This window comes from Gymnoscopelus braueri, assembly GCF_963280865.1.
Source record: "Gymnoscopelus braueri genome assembly, chromosome: 4".
In the NCBI taxonomy this organism is placed as follows: Eukaryota; Metazoa; Chordata; class Actinopteri; order Myctophiformes; family Myctophidae; genus Gymnoscopelus; species Gymnoscopelus braueri.
In genome coordinates this window covers 18697443-18713953 of record NC_137605.1, presented here as the reverse complement: position 1 = coordinate 18713953, position 16511 = coordinate 18697443, and the positions used below count along the sequence as shown (strand labels likewise).

Below are 16511 nucleotides of genomic sequence, written 5' to 3'. Positions count from 1 at the left end.
GCACATCAGTGGGATTGGCGGCGCAACGTATAGGTGTGAGGGCCGCATAGCGGCCCGAACCTCTAGTTATCAAAAATGTACAAGCTTTAATTGTGTTTATCCCAATGTTTCAAACCATTATTGAGTAGGAACATTCCAGCTAGTCGCCCAAGTTTTCTCATGATCATAGCGAGGGGCTGAAGAGCTTGATGGGGCCTGCGTTCTTTCCGTCATCCGTGTCACATGGGTTGTAGAAGGGATACAGAGGAACCAGGACCGTTCCTATGCTGAAGGTGAAGAGTGGAGCCATGGTAACAGCATTATAGAAGGACACTTCCTCCTCCTCGCAGTTCAGGAACACTCCGATGCGCACGAGTTGCCTCGACACAGTGACCGTGGTGGACTCGGGGTCAGTGCTGGCCACGACGGTGCCTCCCCTCAGGGAGAGGGTCCACAGACCGCAGGAGCTGCCGCTGGACAGGGGAGACATCTCCCCTCTGTTGACGTCGTCCTGGGCCACGCCCAGCCGCCAGGCCGTCTTGCCGGCCACCTCTACCTCCCAGTAGTGTCTGCCGGAGGTGAACACCTGGTGCCCCATCAGGCAGTAGTAGTAGTTGAACCTGCGCGGGTTGGCCGGGCAATCCGTGATTTCCTTGTCCTCCTCGTACCACACAGAGGTGAGGGAGGGAGACATGGTTAGGTTGGGGTGGGCCGTCTCCGGGTCAAAGGTCATTGAAGTGATGTCTGTGCAGGTGGACAAGCAGGAATGAGGTGAGTTTCACTGCTGTTACACACAAACTCTATTAAAACAAATGTGCAATTGGTCAAAGATGCGTTCAACTGTGCTATTCATTCCTGTAAAGCACCTTCAGTCCTACATTTGTATTCTTGCAGTATGTATACAGTATACTATCGTCAATACACATGTATTAACCTATTAGGACCACAATGGAAACAAGCCCTCAAGGCTTTTATGTTATCCTTTTAGCATTATTGCTCTGCTACTTTTTGCAAACTGTTAATAAAGTATTAAATCAATCAATTCATATTGTATACTTTGGTGATCTACAAGCTCAATGTTGCAACATGAAGCGTTGTGAGCTTGTAGTTCGCCTATTTTTTTAAGTGTGCAAAAACTTGAAAGATTCTGAAACATTAAGAAACATTTAGAACATTTATGCCTATAATGAAATATTCACTGAGATCATTTGAACATTTTCACCTGTAATGACACGCCCAAAATAGGGACGCCAGGGTTAATGCATATGTATGCATTAGTGTATATAAATGCATATTTATATACACATTCATATTTTCGGACCACTTAGCTGTACTTCGTATTCATTGTCCGACTCATAATATATCACAGTATTATTGAGAATCTTTGGGTATTGTGGTCATAAGGTGTATGTGGACATACTTGGGTAGAGGCAGCTTTTCATGTGTTTCCATATCCTGTACTGAATGGGACCCACAAACTGACCAGAGCGCACCTCCGTCTCCACCTCCGGTGGGGGATTGAAACGGACCTGAGACCTGCATGGACGGTGGAGGAGTGAAGGATGAAGGATGAACGAGAGAGGGACAAGCCCTGATGCACGTCAGAAAAAGGTTCATGAAGATTGATGGCAGAAAAGGGATGGAGAGGACAGGGATTCATACGGTAGAAGATTGATGTGGTTTGGGGGAGGAACAGGGAAGATGCCAAGACAGACGTTAGTACATGACTTGCCTTTTAATGAGGTCTTGAATTTCCTGTAATGAGAAAATTGATTTAGGAAAATCATGTCTGTTATGATAGATGGTGTATAGCACTTGAGTTGACAAAAATGATATAGCACTACACCACTATGCTAAACAACAACTGAACATATATTCACATGATGGCCATTTTGCTCTTATGTCATAATTAAGGTGTGTGTGTGTGTGTGTGTGTGTGTGTGTGTGTGTGTGTGTGTGTGTGTGTGTGTGTGTGTGTGTGTGTGTGTGTGTGTGTGTGTGGGTGTGGGTGTTATGTTCAATAAATGCATCAAATACTGCCCTAGTGTGAACTCTAGATGCCACTGTCACATCACATTCATTCCTATCTGCACTGCTGGCTGTCTTGTCTCCTCCCACCTCCAAATGAGAAATTGATTCAGACCTGGGAAACCTGGCAAGTCGACTGCTTAACCAATCAATGCCTATAATTGATCAAATGAGTGCCAACAGAGGACAGAGAAACAGCTGACAACCTATAGGGTTGCTGTGCAACAGTGCTTAGGTTTGAGATAAAGTCAAAGGGCCCTTTTTAGCTGCTATTGGCGAAGGCCCAGTTAAAGGACATTTGTTTTAACAAGTCACATGGAAGGCCCATAACATGAAGTGTTGTCCGAGTCTCAGGGACTAGTTACATCAACCTGGAATAAACCCAAAGGCTGTTGCAGCATGGAAGCATCCAGGATATTCTGTGGAGTGACTCCAAACCCATTCCTTGTCCTGTCCACTCCACCCACTCAACACATGTTGTTGAATAGCCCTTGCTATGTGATGTGAGACTCTCCTATTACAACATCAAAAACTCTCCCTCTCATAAAAACATGCCTGTATACCACTAAAATATAAGGTGGTGGATGTGACAGCAAATTTGGAAATAATATCTGGGATACAGTACATCTACTGAACATGGAGAATGATCAACCCTGTTTGTTAGCTGCTTTTAAAGAAAAACAAGACATGACTCAGCAAAAATGTTGCAAAATGTTGTCCTATATGCAACATTTTTGTCCTAAATATTACTCTGTGTCACGGCGATTTGAACCGACGGCAGGCGTTCAAGGCGAGAGGCGTGTCTAGTACCATAGCTTTGGAGGACTAGCCCTCCCGTTCAGAGTATGGGAAAGTATCCCCATTGGCTTAAAGGACAGCCTATGATCGAAAACATGTCGAGAATATCTCGAGAAATGACTAGTGCTGAGTTTCTTTGTAGACCTGCATTGCATGCTGGTAATAATAATAATCTGAAATTGTAGCATAAACACCTGTACACCAGATTAAGAATCATAGTATTCAAAGCAATAGTCTGACTGTTGTAACACTATGCTCACTCTCAATCTGTTCATGTTTTTTCGGCATCCTTTAACTTTGTCCATCTTCAGCAGTATTCACAGTGGACTCACTTTGATAAGTTTGGGGTTATCGTCCTCAGTCAGCTTGGCGTTGAGTGTCGCAATCGCTCTCTCCAGGTCCGTCCCTTGGTCATGGATTTTCCGCTCTCTTGCCTTCAACAACTTCACCTGTTTCTCTCTCTCCCTCTTCAGGCGCTCCATGTCTCTGAGCTCCTCCTCATCCAGGAAGCGGTGGAGGTTCAGGAACTCAGCCCTGACCTCTCGTTCCAGGTACTCAAACCTGTACTTGAAGTTTTAAGGAGAATAAGTAGAAAATATTTCATTTAGAGAATCTGTAACATTTTGTACACTCAGAGTTAAATGAATTGCGGTGTGAAACACACAGTTTGTGGATATGATCATGTTAGTGTGTAAGTTAGTTGATAACTTTTTACAAACAGGTGTCATAGAACCTTTACTTGTGCCAAATGGTAAGGTTGGTTGAGTCAAGGCATTAAATATAACACATATAAGATGCATCAAATTAAATAATGAGCATATCCAATAGACAATTATACTATAAGTGCATTTACAACCATCCAAAGAAGTGGGCCAATGGGATGGAGTCTGCTAACAATTGAACAAGGTGGTTTTTTTTTTTACTTGACCTTCATTCTCTTTTGATTGTTGAAGACATAGTCTGCTCATGCAGTATATTATATTATATTTTTGCTAACTGGGCCAAATTGCACTTTGTGTGGCCATTTTCAACCTTTTATTTGATAGAGATAGTGGAGCGAAATGGGGAAGGACATGCAGCTAAGAGCCTAGTTGGGTCGGATTCGAACCTGGGTCAATGCCGCAATGACTGAGCCTTAATGGCATGTGCTCTACCAGAACAATAGATTTTCTGTAGACTGAAATTAAGTTAATATTGAGTAAGTAATACCTCCACTTGCCGGGCCTCTGAATAAGTATATGTCTCCGCGTCCCTGCATCCATCTAACTCATGTTTGATTCTTTTAATAGCCTGGATAAGCTTCTCCTGTACACACGCACGCACGCACGCACGCACGCACGCACGCACGCACGCACGCACGCACGCACGCACGCACGCACGCACGCACGCACGCACGCACGCACGCACGCACGCACGCACGCACGCACGCACACACACACACACACACACACACACACACACACACACACACACACACACACACACACACACACACACACACACACAGTCAGAAGGGAAACAGAAAAAGAAACACATAAAAGAAAGACAAACATTGCAAAATGGTGACAGCTAGGTCGTTCCAATGATTTCTGTGCTGTCATTACAATGAAATCTGTGAACGTGAGATGAGATGGTGATTGAATGTATATGTATGTGCCTTCTAAAACTGAACGTGATTGAAATGTCCATCAAGTTTGTGACTTTATGAGAAAACGCACATGTCAGCAGCTGCCTGTTGTATGTCATGACATATGAGGTTACAACAATTATGAAGCGGGGAGCTTACCTTATGGGAGAGAAGACTTTTATTGAAGTTGTTGTTGGTGTCTTTATTGTTGTTTTGGTGCATTCCAATTTCTCCCAACAGGATCATCAGAAAACAAACAGAGTGGACTCTTGGGAATGAGCATGGGGAGCGAAGGAAGTGCAATGAAAGAGAATGAGGGAGGGAGGGAGGTGGGTAGGGGAGGGACAGAGGGGACTACGATAAATCAGACAGACATGCAGGCAAACACAAACACCAGACCAGATGACAAACTGAAAAAAGTTTTTCATATCACAGAAATGTACTATCATTAGGCCATGGATCCCCGTTTCAGGGCCCTGATATAAAAACAGATTTTGGTATTACTTAAATTGCTAAATTCCTATTGCACTTCCTTTTTTTTTTTTTTTTTTTACAAATCTCTTTATTACATTTTTAAGACAACATGTAGACAAGACCAATATAACAAAGAGGTCTGCAATTTTCTGACACAAACAACATAATTGACAACAGTAAAAAGTAAATGAAGACATAAAAATATATTCTAAAATAAAATAATAATAATAAACTGTATCAACCCAAGCCAAAAACTAAACAAAAGAGATCAGATAAGACACAGCTCACACACTCTCACTTTCAACCCAGGACAGGGAAGAGAGGGGGGGGGGGGACACTGGGGGGGAGAATATTGCAAAATTCCATATGAGAAATATATATATTTTGGTGACAGAGAAACATATTGTTAGAATAGTCAATACAGGTTAATACAGGGAAATCACTAATTTGGCTGGGATCCCCAGAAACCTCTCAAGGACCTCTGGGAGTCCTGACTCCTGAGTCCCTGGACCCCACTTTGGAAACCCTGCACCACCTGACCCACAAGTTTGACACGGTCAAAACATTAGCCAAACCAAAAGCCCCGATGACATACGTATTTATCCATCCTAGCGGGGAATAATCTCTAAAGACAAATGTAAGCTGACAATGACAAGCACAATTCACACCAATAGGCAGGCGCTCTTGCCTCCACGTGCTTCAGCTGGAGACCACAGCATGGATCCATTAACAGAAAGAGAGAGAGAGAGAGAGAGAGAGAGAGAGAGAGAGAGAGAGAGAGAGAGAGAGAGAGAGAGAGAGAGAGAGAGAGAGAGAGAGAGAGAGAGAGAGAGAGAGAGATAAGGGGGGGGGGGGTATGGCAGGCTGTGGTAGAGGGGGAGGCAGGGGGTTTAAGCTGCCAGGAGGGCCTGGACGGCAAGCTGGCAGGCGGCAGCGATTTATGGCGACATAGACAGAAGATTCTATTTCTGTCTGCCAGTGTCTTTGGAAACAAAAGGAGAAGCTGGCACAGGGGAGGTAGAAGCAAGTAACCAGCCTAGCAGCAGCTAGATATTGAGTTTCATACAGGGGAGTGGTTCTGCCTGGAAGGGAGATAATAACACTGTTTATTTGTGTACAGCGTTTTTTAATATTGTCAGAGGGTTTGAGAGGATATCCATCATGGCGACTACAGAAGATGACAATATGCTTTGATGGCTCGCAGAAAAGGATGGCGTTTGGCCTTCCGTTGCCCGCTGGGATTTATATTAGCTAGCTAAGAGAGGCGCACTGCCTCAAAACACAGTCAGCATTTCCTTTTTCTCCCTCTCTCCTCTGAGGGTACATGCTGTCCTGTCTGCATCCATGCCCAGCCAGATAGGAAATCTCTCTCTATACAGTATACTGTAGGGATAGGCTACAGTATATATTTAATATCAATACCTCTATCTTCCAATCTCCACCTTATGTCTGTTGTCTGCTTAATACTGTCTCTCCAGTCTCCAGTCTCCACTAGCCACCCCCCCTCTCTCTTTCTCTCTCTCTTTCTCTCTCTCTCTCTCTCTCTCTCTCTCTCTCTCTCTCTCTCTCTCTCTCTCTCTCTCTCTCTCTCTCACACACACACACACACACACACACACACACACACACACACACACACACACACACACACACACACACACACACACACACACACACACTCTGGCTCTCCTGCAGAAACAGCATTACTCATCCCTGCTGTGAATGTTCCTCATCTATAATTCATGATGCTGGGTCCTGCCAATGTGAGTGTGCTGAGCTCAGGGTGAACAGAGAAGAACTCGCTGCCCTACAGACAGTTTACTGTATAGCTACTACAGTACTATGCGGTGGCTGGCTGAGAATGATGAGACACGGAAGAAAAGATTTTATAAACTGATCTTGCATGGTATAGCTGTCATTTCAGTTCAAGCATCAAAGAGAGGGATGAATAATGTCATTTCATTCATGAATATTTTGTTGTTGTTGCTCCAGTATTCACTTGAATACATAAAGATTGGTTGATGTATTGAATACTTTATAACAGTTTGCAAATAGTACAGTGGTATGACTATGATTATATAATGGTTCCAAAAGGATGAGTATTCAATTCATCGAGACAAGATATGCACAATAATATACAAGAACCACACACACACACACACACACACACACACACACACACACACACACACACACACACACTAACACGAAGTTAGGCTCCACCCAAAACGACGCTGAAAAATGACGTCACCGTTGTAAACAAAGAACATGTCGCACAGGCAGCAGACACAGACCAGAGGTGAACATTACAGTCTTTCTACTGAAAACCACTGAGCTTTGGAAGTCAGACAGCTTCCTACGTCAACTCTATTGCACTTAATACTGCTTCGCTTTGTTCGCTGGTGTCTTTTTGAAAGGTCAGATCAGGACAGGACAGCATAGTTAGATCTAACGGGGGTTGCCATGCTCTCCGTGTAGCTAACAGCGTTAGCTGACCACCAACTAGTGGGGTTTTATTACACGGATTATTTAGATGTAACAGTCAGTCTGTTCTTTACCACAGTGCTTCTCAAACTTTTTCATGCCGGGGACCCCCAAATTGCTATAGATTTGGCCGCGGACCCCGATCTGTAAATATTTTGTGCCAGGGACCCCCAGAACCAAAGATTTGTGTTTCCTTAGAAAATATATATATTCAAAAAATGTCACTAATGTTCATGATTGAAAAATAGCAGATCTACAAGCTCATAGCGCGGCACTCGGTGCCGCGCTATGAGCTTGTATATCTGCTATTTTTGAATAGCCAAAGCATAAAAGGTTAAAAATGATTGTGATGCTATATTAACACATTTTGCTGGGGACCCCCTGGAACCTCCCCAAGGACCCCTGGGGGTCCCCAGACCCCACTTTGAGAACCACTGCTTTACCATGTCGTCACTAAGTGCATGTACCTTAAGTACAATTTTGAGGTACTTGTACTGGAGTGTTACCAATTTCCAATACTTTTACTTCTACTCCACTACACCTCGGAGGCAAATATTGTACTTTTACTCCACTACAATTATTTGAAAACTTTAGTTACTAGTTACTTTGTAGATTTTGATTATTATTACAAAACATGGATTAACCACTTTAGCCTTATTGGCTATTTGAAAATAGCAGATCTACAAGCTCACGTGTCGCATCGCAACGTGTTGTGAGCTTGTAGATCAGCTATTTTCAAAAGATTTGTATAAATATTGAACTTGTGAAATGGGACATTCTGCATAATGAGTACTTTTTACTTCTGGTTCTTTAAGTATATTTTGATGCCAATACTTTTGTACTTTTACTCAAGTAAATCTTAAATACCGGACTTTCACTTGTAACTTGTAGCTTGTAACTGAGTATTTCTAGATTGTGGTATTGATACTTTTACTTAAGTAATACATTTGAGTTCTTTTCCCACCGGTTTTGGCTGTTTGCCAACCTCACATAACTTTGGTTGTTTATGGACGTGTTTGTTGTCTTTCAGAAATGAATGGCCAGGCCGATGTAGAAGTGGATTATAAGCGGAAATATAAAAACCTCAAACGCAAGTTAAAATTTCTGGTCTATGTGAGTATAAAGTAGACCATTTCTACACTTGGATTTAAACAAAATATTATTAATTTTTTTTATGGTCTCTTTTTTATGTCCTTGGTTTATGTTTTTTTTATTCCTTTCTTTCGCTCAGGAACAGGAGTGTTTCCAGGAGGAACTAAGGCGGTCACAAAGGAAACTACTTAAAGTCTCCAGGGATAAAAGGTGAGTATAAATAGTGTAAACTGAATGAATGCATCTTAATCTTGAGTAGATAACATTAGTAAATGGTGCATTTATATAGTGCTTTTATCCAAAGCGCTTTACATAGATTGTGCATTACATTCACCCATTCACACACACATTCATACACCGATGGCGGAGGAAACCATGCAAGGCACCAACCTGCTCATCGGGAGCAATTAGGGGTTCAGTGTCTTGCTCAAGGACACTTCGACATTAATTCAGGGGGAGCCGGGGATCGAACTGGGAACCTTGCGGTTTCCAGTTCACTCTACCTGGCCACTCTACCCCTGAGCCACTGCCGCCCCTTAGTCAAAGCTCTCCACATATGCTCTGTTTTGTGAATCTTGGTGCGCTTTTAAATCATGTTATATATTTACCTATTGCTTGGTGCACAGGAACAAGAACGCTCGCCCCAAAATAAGCTCGCCCCGGGTCAAATCCGGCGACCTCGGAATGGTCTCCACCAGGTATTCCTAAACGTAACCTCAGTAAAACTATGCCTAACCCTAAACTTATTCCTAACCTTAGCCTCAGTAAAACTATGCCTAAACCTATTCCTAACCTTAGCCTCAGTAAAACTATGCCTAACCCTAAACTTATTCCTAACCTTAGCCTCAGTAAAACTATGCCTAAACCTATTCCTAACCTTAGCCTCAGTAAAACTATGCCTAACCCTAAACTTATTCCTAACCTTAGCCTCAGACTGCCCTCAGTAAAACGAATACAAGAACCGCTGGGGAGGAGTGGTCCGCGAAAAAAATGACGAGCGTGTTTTGGGGCGAGCGTTCCGGTTACCGGCGCACACAGTGCACCAATTAAGATGATCTTATCTTCTGGTATATCATATCTTTTCTAGCTTCCTCCTAGACAGATTGCTACAGTATGAGAGGGTGGATGAAGACTCATCAGGTGATTCTCTTTTCATTTCTCATCTTCTTAAGAAGAAATCACTGAATGCGAAAGAATGTGCACATCTGCATTTCTGCACTCGCGCACAATTGTTGCAGCCTTTCTATTGTTCAACTGGGTCACTAATAGCACGTGTTTTGTCCCAGATTCAGATGCAACAGCATCCTCAGAGAACAGCGATGCAGAGGGGCCCAGGGAGAGGGAGAGAGATGGTGGAAAGAAGTGAGTCGGCGGGGAGTGTTGCCAGATTTTTGTGAACAATAAGCCTCCAGGTCTACGAAAACAAGCCCACGTTTACCACTTGAACCCATTGACTATTTGAAAATAGCCGATCTACAAGCTCACGACGCGTCACAACTGACACAAAATCTTTTCAGATGGGGGGTCTGTAACCAAATGCATATTAATGTGGGGGTCCTTGACATGAAATTGTTTGAGAACCACTGGTTTAAACAACATTAGACAGCAAGCCCAAATATGCAACTACACTTTAGAAACAAGCCATAAAAACAGCAACCCGCTAAAAGCTTACAACATTTTCTGCCTTTTTCAAAAATAGCAGATCTACAAGCTTGCAGCGTGGCACGAAGTGACGTGCTGTGAGCTTGTAGATCTGACATTTTTGAATAGCCAATGTATAAATGGATAAAGTGGTTAAAATGATTGTGATGCTATATTGACAAATTTTGCTGGGCGACCCCCTGGAACCCCCACTGGGGGGGGTCCCCGGACCCCACTTTAAGAACCACTGAGGTAGTATGCTCCTTCCTTGTGAGTGCCAGGACCCGGGTTAGAATCTGAGCCCCATCTTGTCTTGCATGTGATGTCTCTCCTCTCGCTGTCTCTCTCTGCCCTTGGTTTCCAGACTCTCTACACTCTCATGTCTGAAATAAAGCTTAAAAATGCCAAAAATAAATCAAAAGGGGAAAAAAATTGAAAATATTGAGTTGGGGTATTCCAATCAGCTAATGCAGGAGAGATATGGTTCAACTCTATAATTGTATTTGTTTGTTTGACACAGACAATGACAAGACATGAATGTACGATCTATGGTGACGGAACACATTTAGTTGTTGGCATTCAGACAGTGCATGAATAGGAGGAACTAGAACGCAGACAAAGACATTACAAAGTAACAACAGAATGTAGCAAGCACAATACAAGTCCCTGTCCTGATCCTGACAGCACATGACTGGCCTTTATGTACGTACATGGATATATTTTCCTCCCATTCGGTCACAGCCACTTAAACCCTATATTGTTGTGATTTCTTTTAATCAGCTATTTTCAGTGAATGGTCACCACAGAATTGGGACACTAGGGGAGGAAGGGGAATCAATGACTGCTGTGTTTTCACGTGTTTAGGATTTTTGGTTGTGGAAACAAACAATCGGCTGTACTGGTCCTCATGCCACCACATGATACACAACAGGTCACAGAGCGGAGATAGAAAATATGCTTATTGAACGGTAGGCAGCATAATGGCAATGATTTGAACATTCAGAAAAACAAATAACGCACATCCTCCGTTCTTTGGTGCTGAGCTTTAACTGTATGAACAGTGATACTGAAACAAAAATAGGGCTCGCAATACTTGAAAAAGACCGAAAGGGTCGAAACGTCGTATCTGCTGTTTGTTTGAATAAAACCTTGGAGCATAAAAGTGAGTTGCGAGCCCTATTTTTGTTTCAATGATTTGAACATTCAAATGTAATAAAAAACAATTCACTTTTAAAGAAATGTGAATGAGGACCAGTATGGTCTCTCTCTGAGAGAAGTTCAATTATTTATAGTTTTGTAGTTAACACAGACACTGACCATCTGTCCATTTCTTGCTCACCATGGCTCTCTCGTGCCCCTCGTAGGAGGAGGAGCTGTCCTGGTGCAAGCCTTCCTCATTCGTCATCCTCACATCTGTCCCTCCTGTCCCGTCCTGGTGTCAACTCCCTTCAGTCTGGACCTTACCTCAACACAGTGAGTGTCCCTGTCTCGCTTTGTCCCACTATGAGCAGCAACAGTAACTAACTGTTGCCATTGCCATCTCCTCATCAGCAGAACATTATGTCCTGTTTTCATTTGACATTATTTATATCATTTGGTTAAGTTGTTACCGGTCATGTCAAGTCTTTGTTTATTTTATAAATATTTTTGCATTTCAGTTTTTTCTCGTGTTTTTCATTGTCTTTTTCATCATTTGTGTGTTTGTGACTGTATTTGTGTGTGTGTCTGTGTGTGTGTCTGCATGCTTGTGTGTCTTGTCCTGGCTGTGTGTATGTGCGTGCATGACTGTGTGTGTTCACTCGGTGTGTGTTGGGCAGATGCCCTTCCCACCAGAGTATTTGGCTCCCCCAGCTGAGCGAATGAAGAAAGAGAGAAAAACAAAGACGACTAAAAACAAGAAAGAGACAACGGGGAAGGTGAGAGAGGAGAGGAAAAGATATTTAGGACAGAACACAGATATATTACTCACACATAAAGCCCCATGTTAACCTTCATTCCCACTGGAGCATTAATGACCATTATTTTGTGGTTTCGCATAAACCATATTGCCTTGCAGCTCTCCATTGTAATGCTTGCCGGAAATACTGTCAGTTGCTGAATCCCGTTTTAGCACTGCCATGTGTCTCATTAAAGAAGTGCCCCAGAACTCCTTTAATTCACAAAAACATTTTGCTAGTTGCTACATTCCTTTCCGTTTGTGTAAATGTTTTCTGCCGATAAGCACACCTTCAAAAGTATCCATGTACTTCAATGGTTAATATTGCTGAACCTAATAAGACTGCTGGTAACATGTGTCAGTGTTCTCTCGGTATGAAGATAGGACTTTACCATAGGTAATACACATACTTACTTATACAGGAAGTGACAAGTCTTTTGGATAATGAAGTTCCACACAGCCATAGTGTCCTCAAGGAGTTAATGACTATAATAAATGTTCAGTATACAATCCTAATATTTATATAACATTGACAGTTTCAATGCATCAGGTTTATACCATACCACCAGACCTTACCGTACCAAGAGGCCAAACACTAGTTTATTATAACATTACTGTTCATTTTAACTTCACATAGACCTGTGGCATTATGGGTAGATTTTAGAGTACCAAGTTTTGGTATATTGTTTTTCCCATTTCCCACTCACTCAAGCCTGGAAACGCAAAGCAGCATTTTCCACTATATTGATATTGAAGAAAATCATTTGTCTTTGTGGTAACTGATCTAAGTTTATCCAACGAAAACAGGTATTATCTCCTGAGTATTAAAATGATGAACAAAGCTCCAGTCTCAGAATTGGGTTTATAACAATAACTTTATTGTCATAGAGGCAAAACCATTCCTTACTCGAATAAGAATAGCACAACTTACATTACAGCAAACACACCTCTTTTACAGGACAGTAGGGTATACCACCATTTCTTTAACAATGGACTTAGACAATAACAATAACTTTGTCAGGTAAACTGCATCTGACTCCACCTCTCACATCAGCGTTTTTTTTCAAAGAAATTAATTAGCACAAGACTTTAAAACAATATCTTTACATCAGTTATTTTGCAAAGGTATGACTTTACAAATAGAAACTCATAATTCAATCATTACTCCACAATTCATGTACTTCAAGAAATGTCCAAACAGCATAAAAATATGTTATGTTAACCCCAAATAATAAAATAAAACAGAATATAAATTATTACAATGAAAATAGACTTTATGCATGATATCCAATTAATGACCATGACTATTTATCACCAAAGTTTTTATTCACCTAATTCCTATAAATACTTTTGAAGGGTAAACCAAAGGATATTATTTAGTATTAGAAGTCATGTTTCTTCATCCAGTTAAACATTTTACCATACTCTGTAACGCTAAACAAACTCAATGAATGATCATATTTAACCCAAGATATTATTATATTTCCACCTAGTCTTATTTACCTATTTTACAGTTTTTAAAGGATCTTTCATTTACTATTTTTCATCCTGAGTCTACTTAGAAAAAGTTGCAAACAAATGATTAGAAATGCTTAAAGGGATATTTCACTTTCAAAAGAACTTTGGGTCATTTTATCGTCTACTCAGGCTTTTGTGAGCCCCCAGACCGTTTTTAAGTTGCTTGATTTAGTATTTAGATATTTGATAATCATTTTATCACACGCCCCCTTCCTATACAAACCCATTATAACTTCAAACTCCATTTTTAACCTGTTAGATTCATCAAAAACACCTGTCCTTGGTTCTGCTGACTCACCCTGCCCTCCTAATACGTGAGGGGGCCGTGTTTTTTCGATTACCTTTTTCATTTAATTTTCTTATTGTATTTAATTTTTTTCATTTTCCAAAAAAAAATATTAAAAATAAATGAAAAAAGTTATTGAAAAAACACGGCCCCCTCGCGTATTAGGAGGGCAGGGTGAGTCACCAGAACCAAGGACGGGTGTTTTTGATGAATCTAACATGTTAAAAATTGAGTTTGAAGTTATAATGGTTTTGTAGCAACTTAAAAACGGTCTGGGGGGCTTACAAAAGCCTGAGTAGACGATAAAATGACCAAAAGTTTTTTTGAAAGTGAAATATCCCTTTAAGCCTGGTGCCCTTTGGTTTTCACAGTCAGGGAAAAATACCGCAACTCAACTCTATTTTATCTTATTTATCTTATCTACGTTCCTTACAAACTTACTTTTTGGCTTCCAGCAACTGTCTTGCTCACCTGGGAAATCAGTAAAAGAGAAGAACACATGATTTATGCTATTTACATTGGTGACCACCATCTGTTTTCCTTATCAATGTGTTTCAGTCTTTGAAGCTTGTACTCACCACACCTTTCAATGTAAATGTGAGGACTGATTAGTCTTTTGTTAGGCAAACTCAGTCCCTCTTTGCTGGCACAGTAGATTTTGAGTGAGACATCAATTTCTTTAATATAGTTACTTTTACTATTAAACCAATGTGTTATAACAAAATAACCTGGTAGTAATATTCTCATATTTAATAACTACTGTTAGTCCTGGATATACCACATCTTCTAAAAATCAAGTACTACCACATGTTTACGATTTACGATTTAGGCATCACATCAGATGCTCTTATCCGTAGTGACTTACATGTTATATTATATCTCAACTTTACCCAATAGAGCTATTACCAATTCCCTCATCCATGCCCCCTCTCTCCTTCCCTCTCTTCCCTTTCATCGTCCGTCCTTCCTTCCTCCTTCCCTCCTCTTCGGTTCTCTGCTCTTGTCAGGTGGTGGCACCGATGGCGGCTCCGGGGACCAGCGGTCCGTTCAGCTGGGTGCCCAGGCAGATGCTAAGTGGAGACGCGGCCGAGGAGGAAGGCGAGAGTGACGGAGACAGCGACAGAGGAGATGAAGACAGGGGAGAGGGAGATGAGGCAGAGCTAGTCATTGATATCCCCAACGAGTGAACCGTGTGTGTGTGTGTGTGTGGGTGTGTGTGTGTGTGTGTGTGTGTGGAAAGAGGTGGAATGTGACAATTTTATATGTGTTTCTGTTTTCTATTCTGCAAACCACCCATTCCACATTTGCAAAAGCAGAGCCAAGCTCCCCCCTGTGGACTTTGGTTTAACTGCAACAATACTGCGAAACCCTCCCATGCAGTATATACTAAGAGCCTGTTCATCTTTTACATCAATAATATCAATTATTCATCAATGAAGAAGCTGTTTTAGGATTAAGGACCTCATTTTTTGTCCTCCAGTTGACATTTGGGTGCAACCGCGTCTGTGACATGGTTTCTTGGTCCTCCTCTGGCAAACCAGACAATCTACCCAGACTGCAATTAATTACATGAACCCTGGCCTCCCTATTGTCGACATTTTTTTTTAAAGATTCAAAAATGTTATTATATATTTTTTATTTGTACAAAAATAGCTAATCTACTAGCTCTCAACGCATCGTGAGCTTGCAGGTCAGCTATTTTCGCTGTTTGTCGTGTGACAACGTATATAGGGCTTAAGTGGTTAATTAATTCTGGGAGAGGGATTGACAAATAGGATTGAAACGATTTTTGTTGTGATGTCCATCCTAAATATGTATGCGTGTGAGTACATATATATGTGTACATTTATCAGAAAGCAGTAGATTGAAGTGAAGGTTCTGTAAATAAGCTAGATGTTCAGGCCTCTACTCAGCCTTCACACCTAGAACATCCAGTCTCAAGTGGTGTCCATATATGCGCAATCGGCATGTATCGGCATATATCAAGTAACGTTGGTGATGACTGACCACCGTCTACCCACATGTCAATTTTAATGAGTAAAGCAGTATTCTGTAAGATTACAGGCGATTGTTGGATCTCTGGATTCATACTTATATTAATAGATAATTGAGATACATTGATGGTTATAACCTTGCAAATGCATCCTTCAAATTTGACCGCTTTACCCTTTAAAGGAAGTGCAGCTATCATTTGGAATTGCGTTAAATGTTTTTTTAAGGGGTTTGTTTTCCATTTGTACCCATGATGTATCACATCACATTAAAACTGTAACATTTCTGCTGACTTGGGGGATTCTTGCCGATAGCTTAATGGGTGGTGTCAGGTTTCACTGATTGTGCATTCTGCTGACAACATGCTGTACATGCACAGGCCCTTTCATCTCAAACAGATGTTTTGATGGTGGGAGGAGGTTGTATGTTTGTTCACAGACCTTTTGCACAGTTTTAAGTTTTCAAACTTTTGCAATGAGTCACACATTTTCTTTTATTAATTTTTTTTTAAAGAGTGCCTTTGCTGCTTTCATTTGCCCCACCCAGAGCTTCACACCCTACAGCTCTCATACCAAAGCTGTCAGTCAGCCAGGTATGCAGCATGCACCCAACATGCATACACACCCACAGCATACACAGAGTGGGAATGTGCAGTA

At 41.5% G+C, this 16511-nt stretch overlaps 2 protein-coding genes across 4 annotated transcripts; one reads left to right on the top strand and one right to left on the bottom strand.

The window, feature by feature from the left end:
* Positions 1–163: 163 nt before the first annotated feature.
* LOC308083491 (zinc-binding protein A33) lies at positions 164–4654 on the bottom strand (the record flags this gene model as incomplete). The annotated part of the gene is made up of 4 exons (XM_080425803.1): positions 164–723; positions 1400–1515; positions 3127–3371; positions 4592–4654. 4 exons carry the CDS (start codon positions 4652–4654, stop codon positions 164–166), a joined length of 984 nt encoding a protein of 327 aa, XP_080281929.1.
* A 2511-nt stretch (positions 4655–7165) lies between these two features.
* On the top strand, positions 7166–16140 carry ino80e (INO80 complex subunit E). 3 transcript variants are annotated; one of them, XM_080426078.1, is made up of 8 exons: positions 7166–7205; positions 8421–8503; positions 8622–8692; positions 9570–9622; positions 9775–9844; positions 11488–11596; positions 11941–12039; positions 14871–16140. In XM_080426078.1, exons 1-8 carry the CDS (start codon positions 7175–7177, stop codon positions 15048–15050), a joined length of 696 nt encoding a protein of 231 aa, XP_080282204.1. In that variant the 5' UTR covers positions 7166–7174; the 3' UTR covers positions 15051–16140. The 3 variants fall into 3 exon arrangements, with proteins under 3 accessions (XP_080282204.1, XP_080282203.1, XP_080282205.1); XM_080426077.1 differs by having other exon boundaries at positions 9769–9844; XM_080426079.1 differs by lacking the exon at positions 7166–7205 and adding an exon at positions 7305–7323 and having other exon boundaries at positions 9769–9844.
* The last annotated feature ends 371 nt before the right edge of the window (positions 16141–16511 follow it).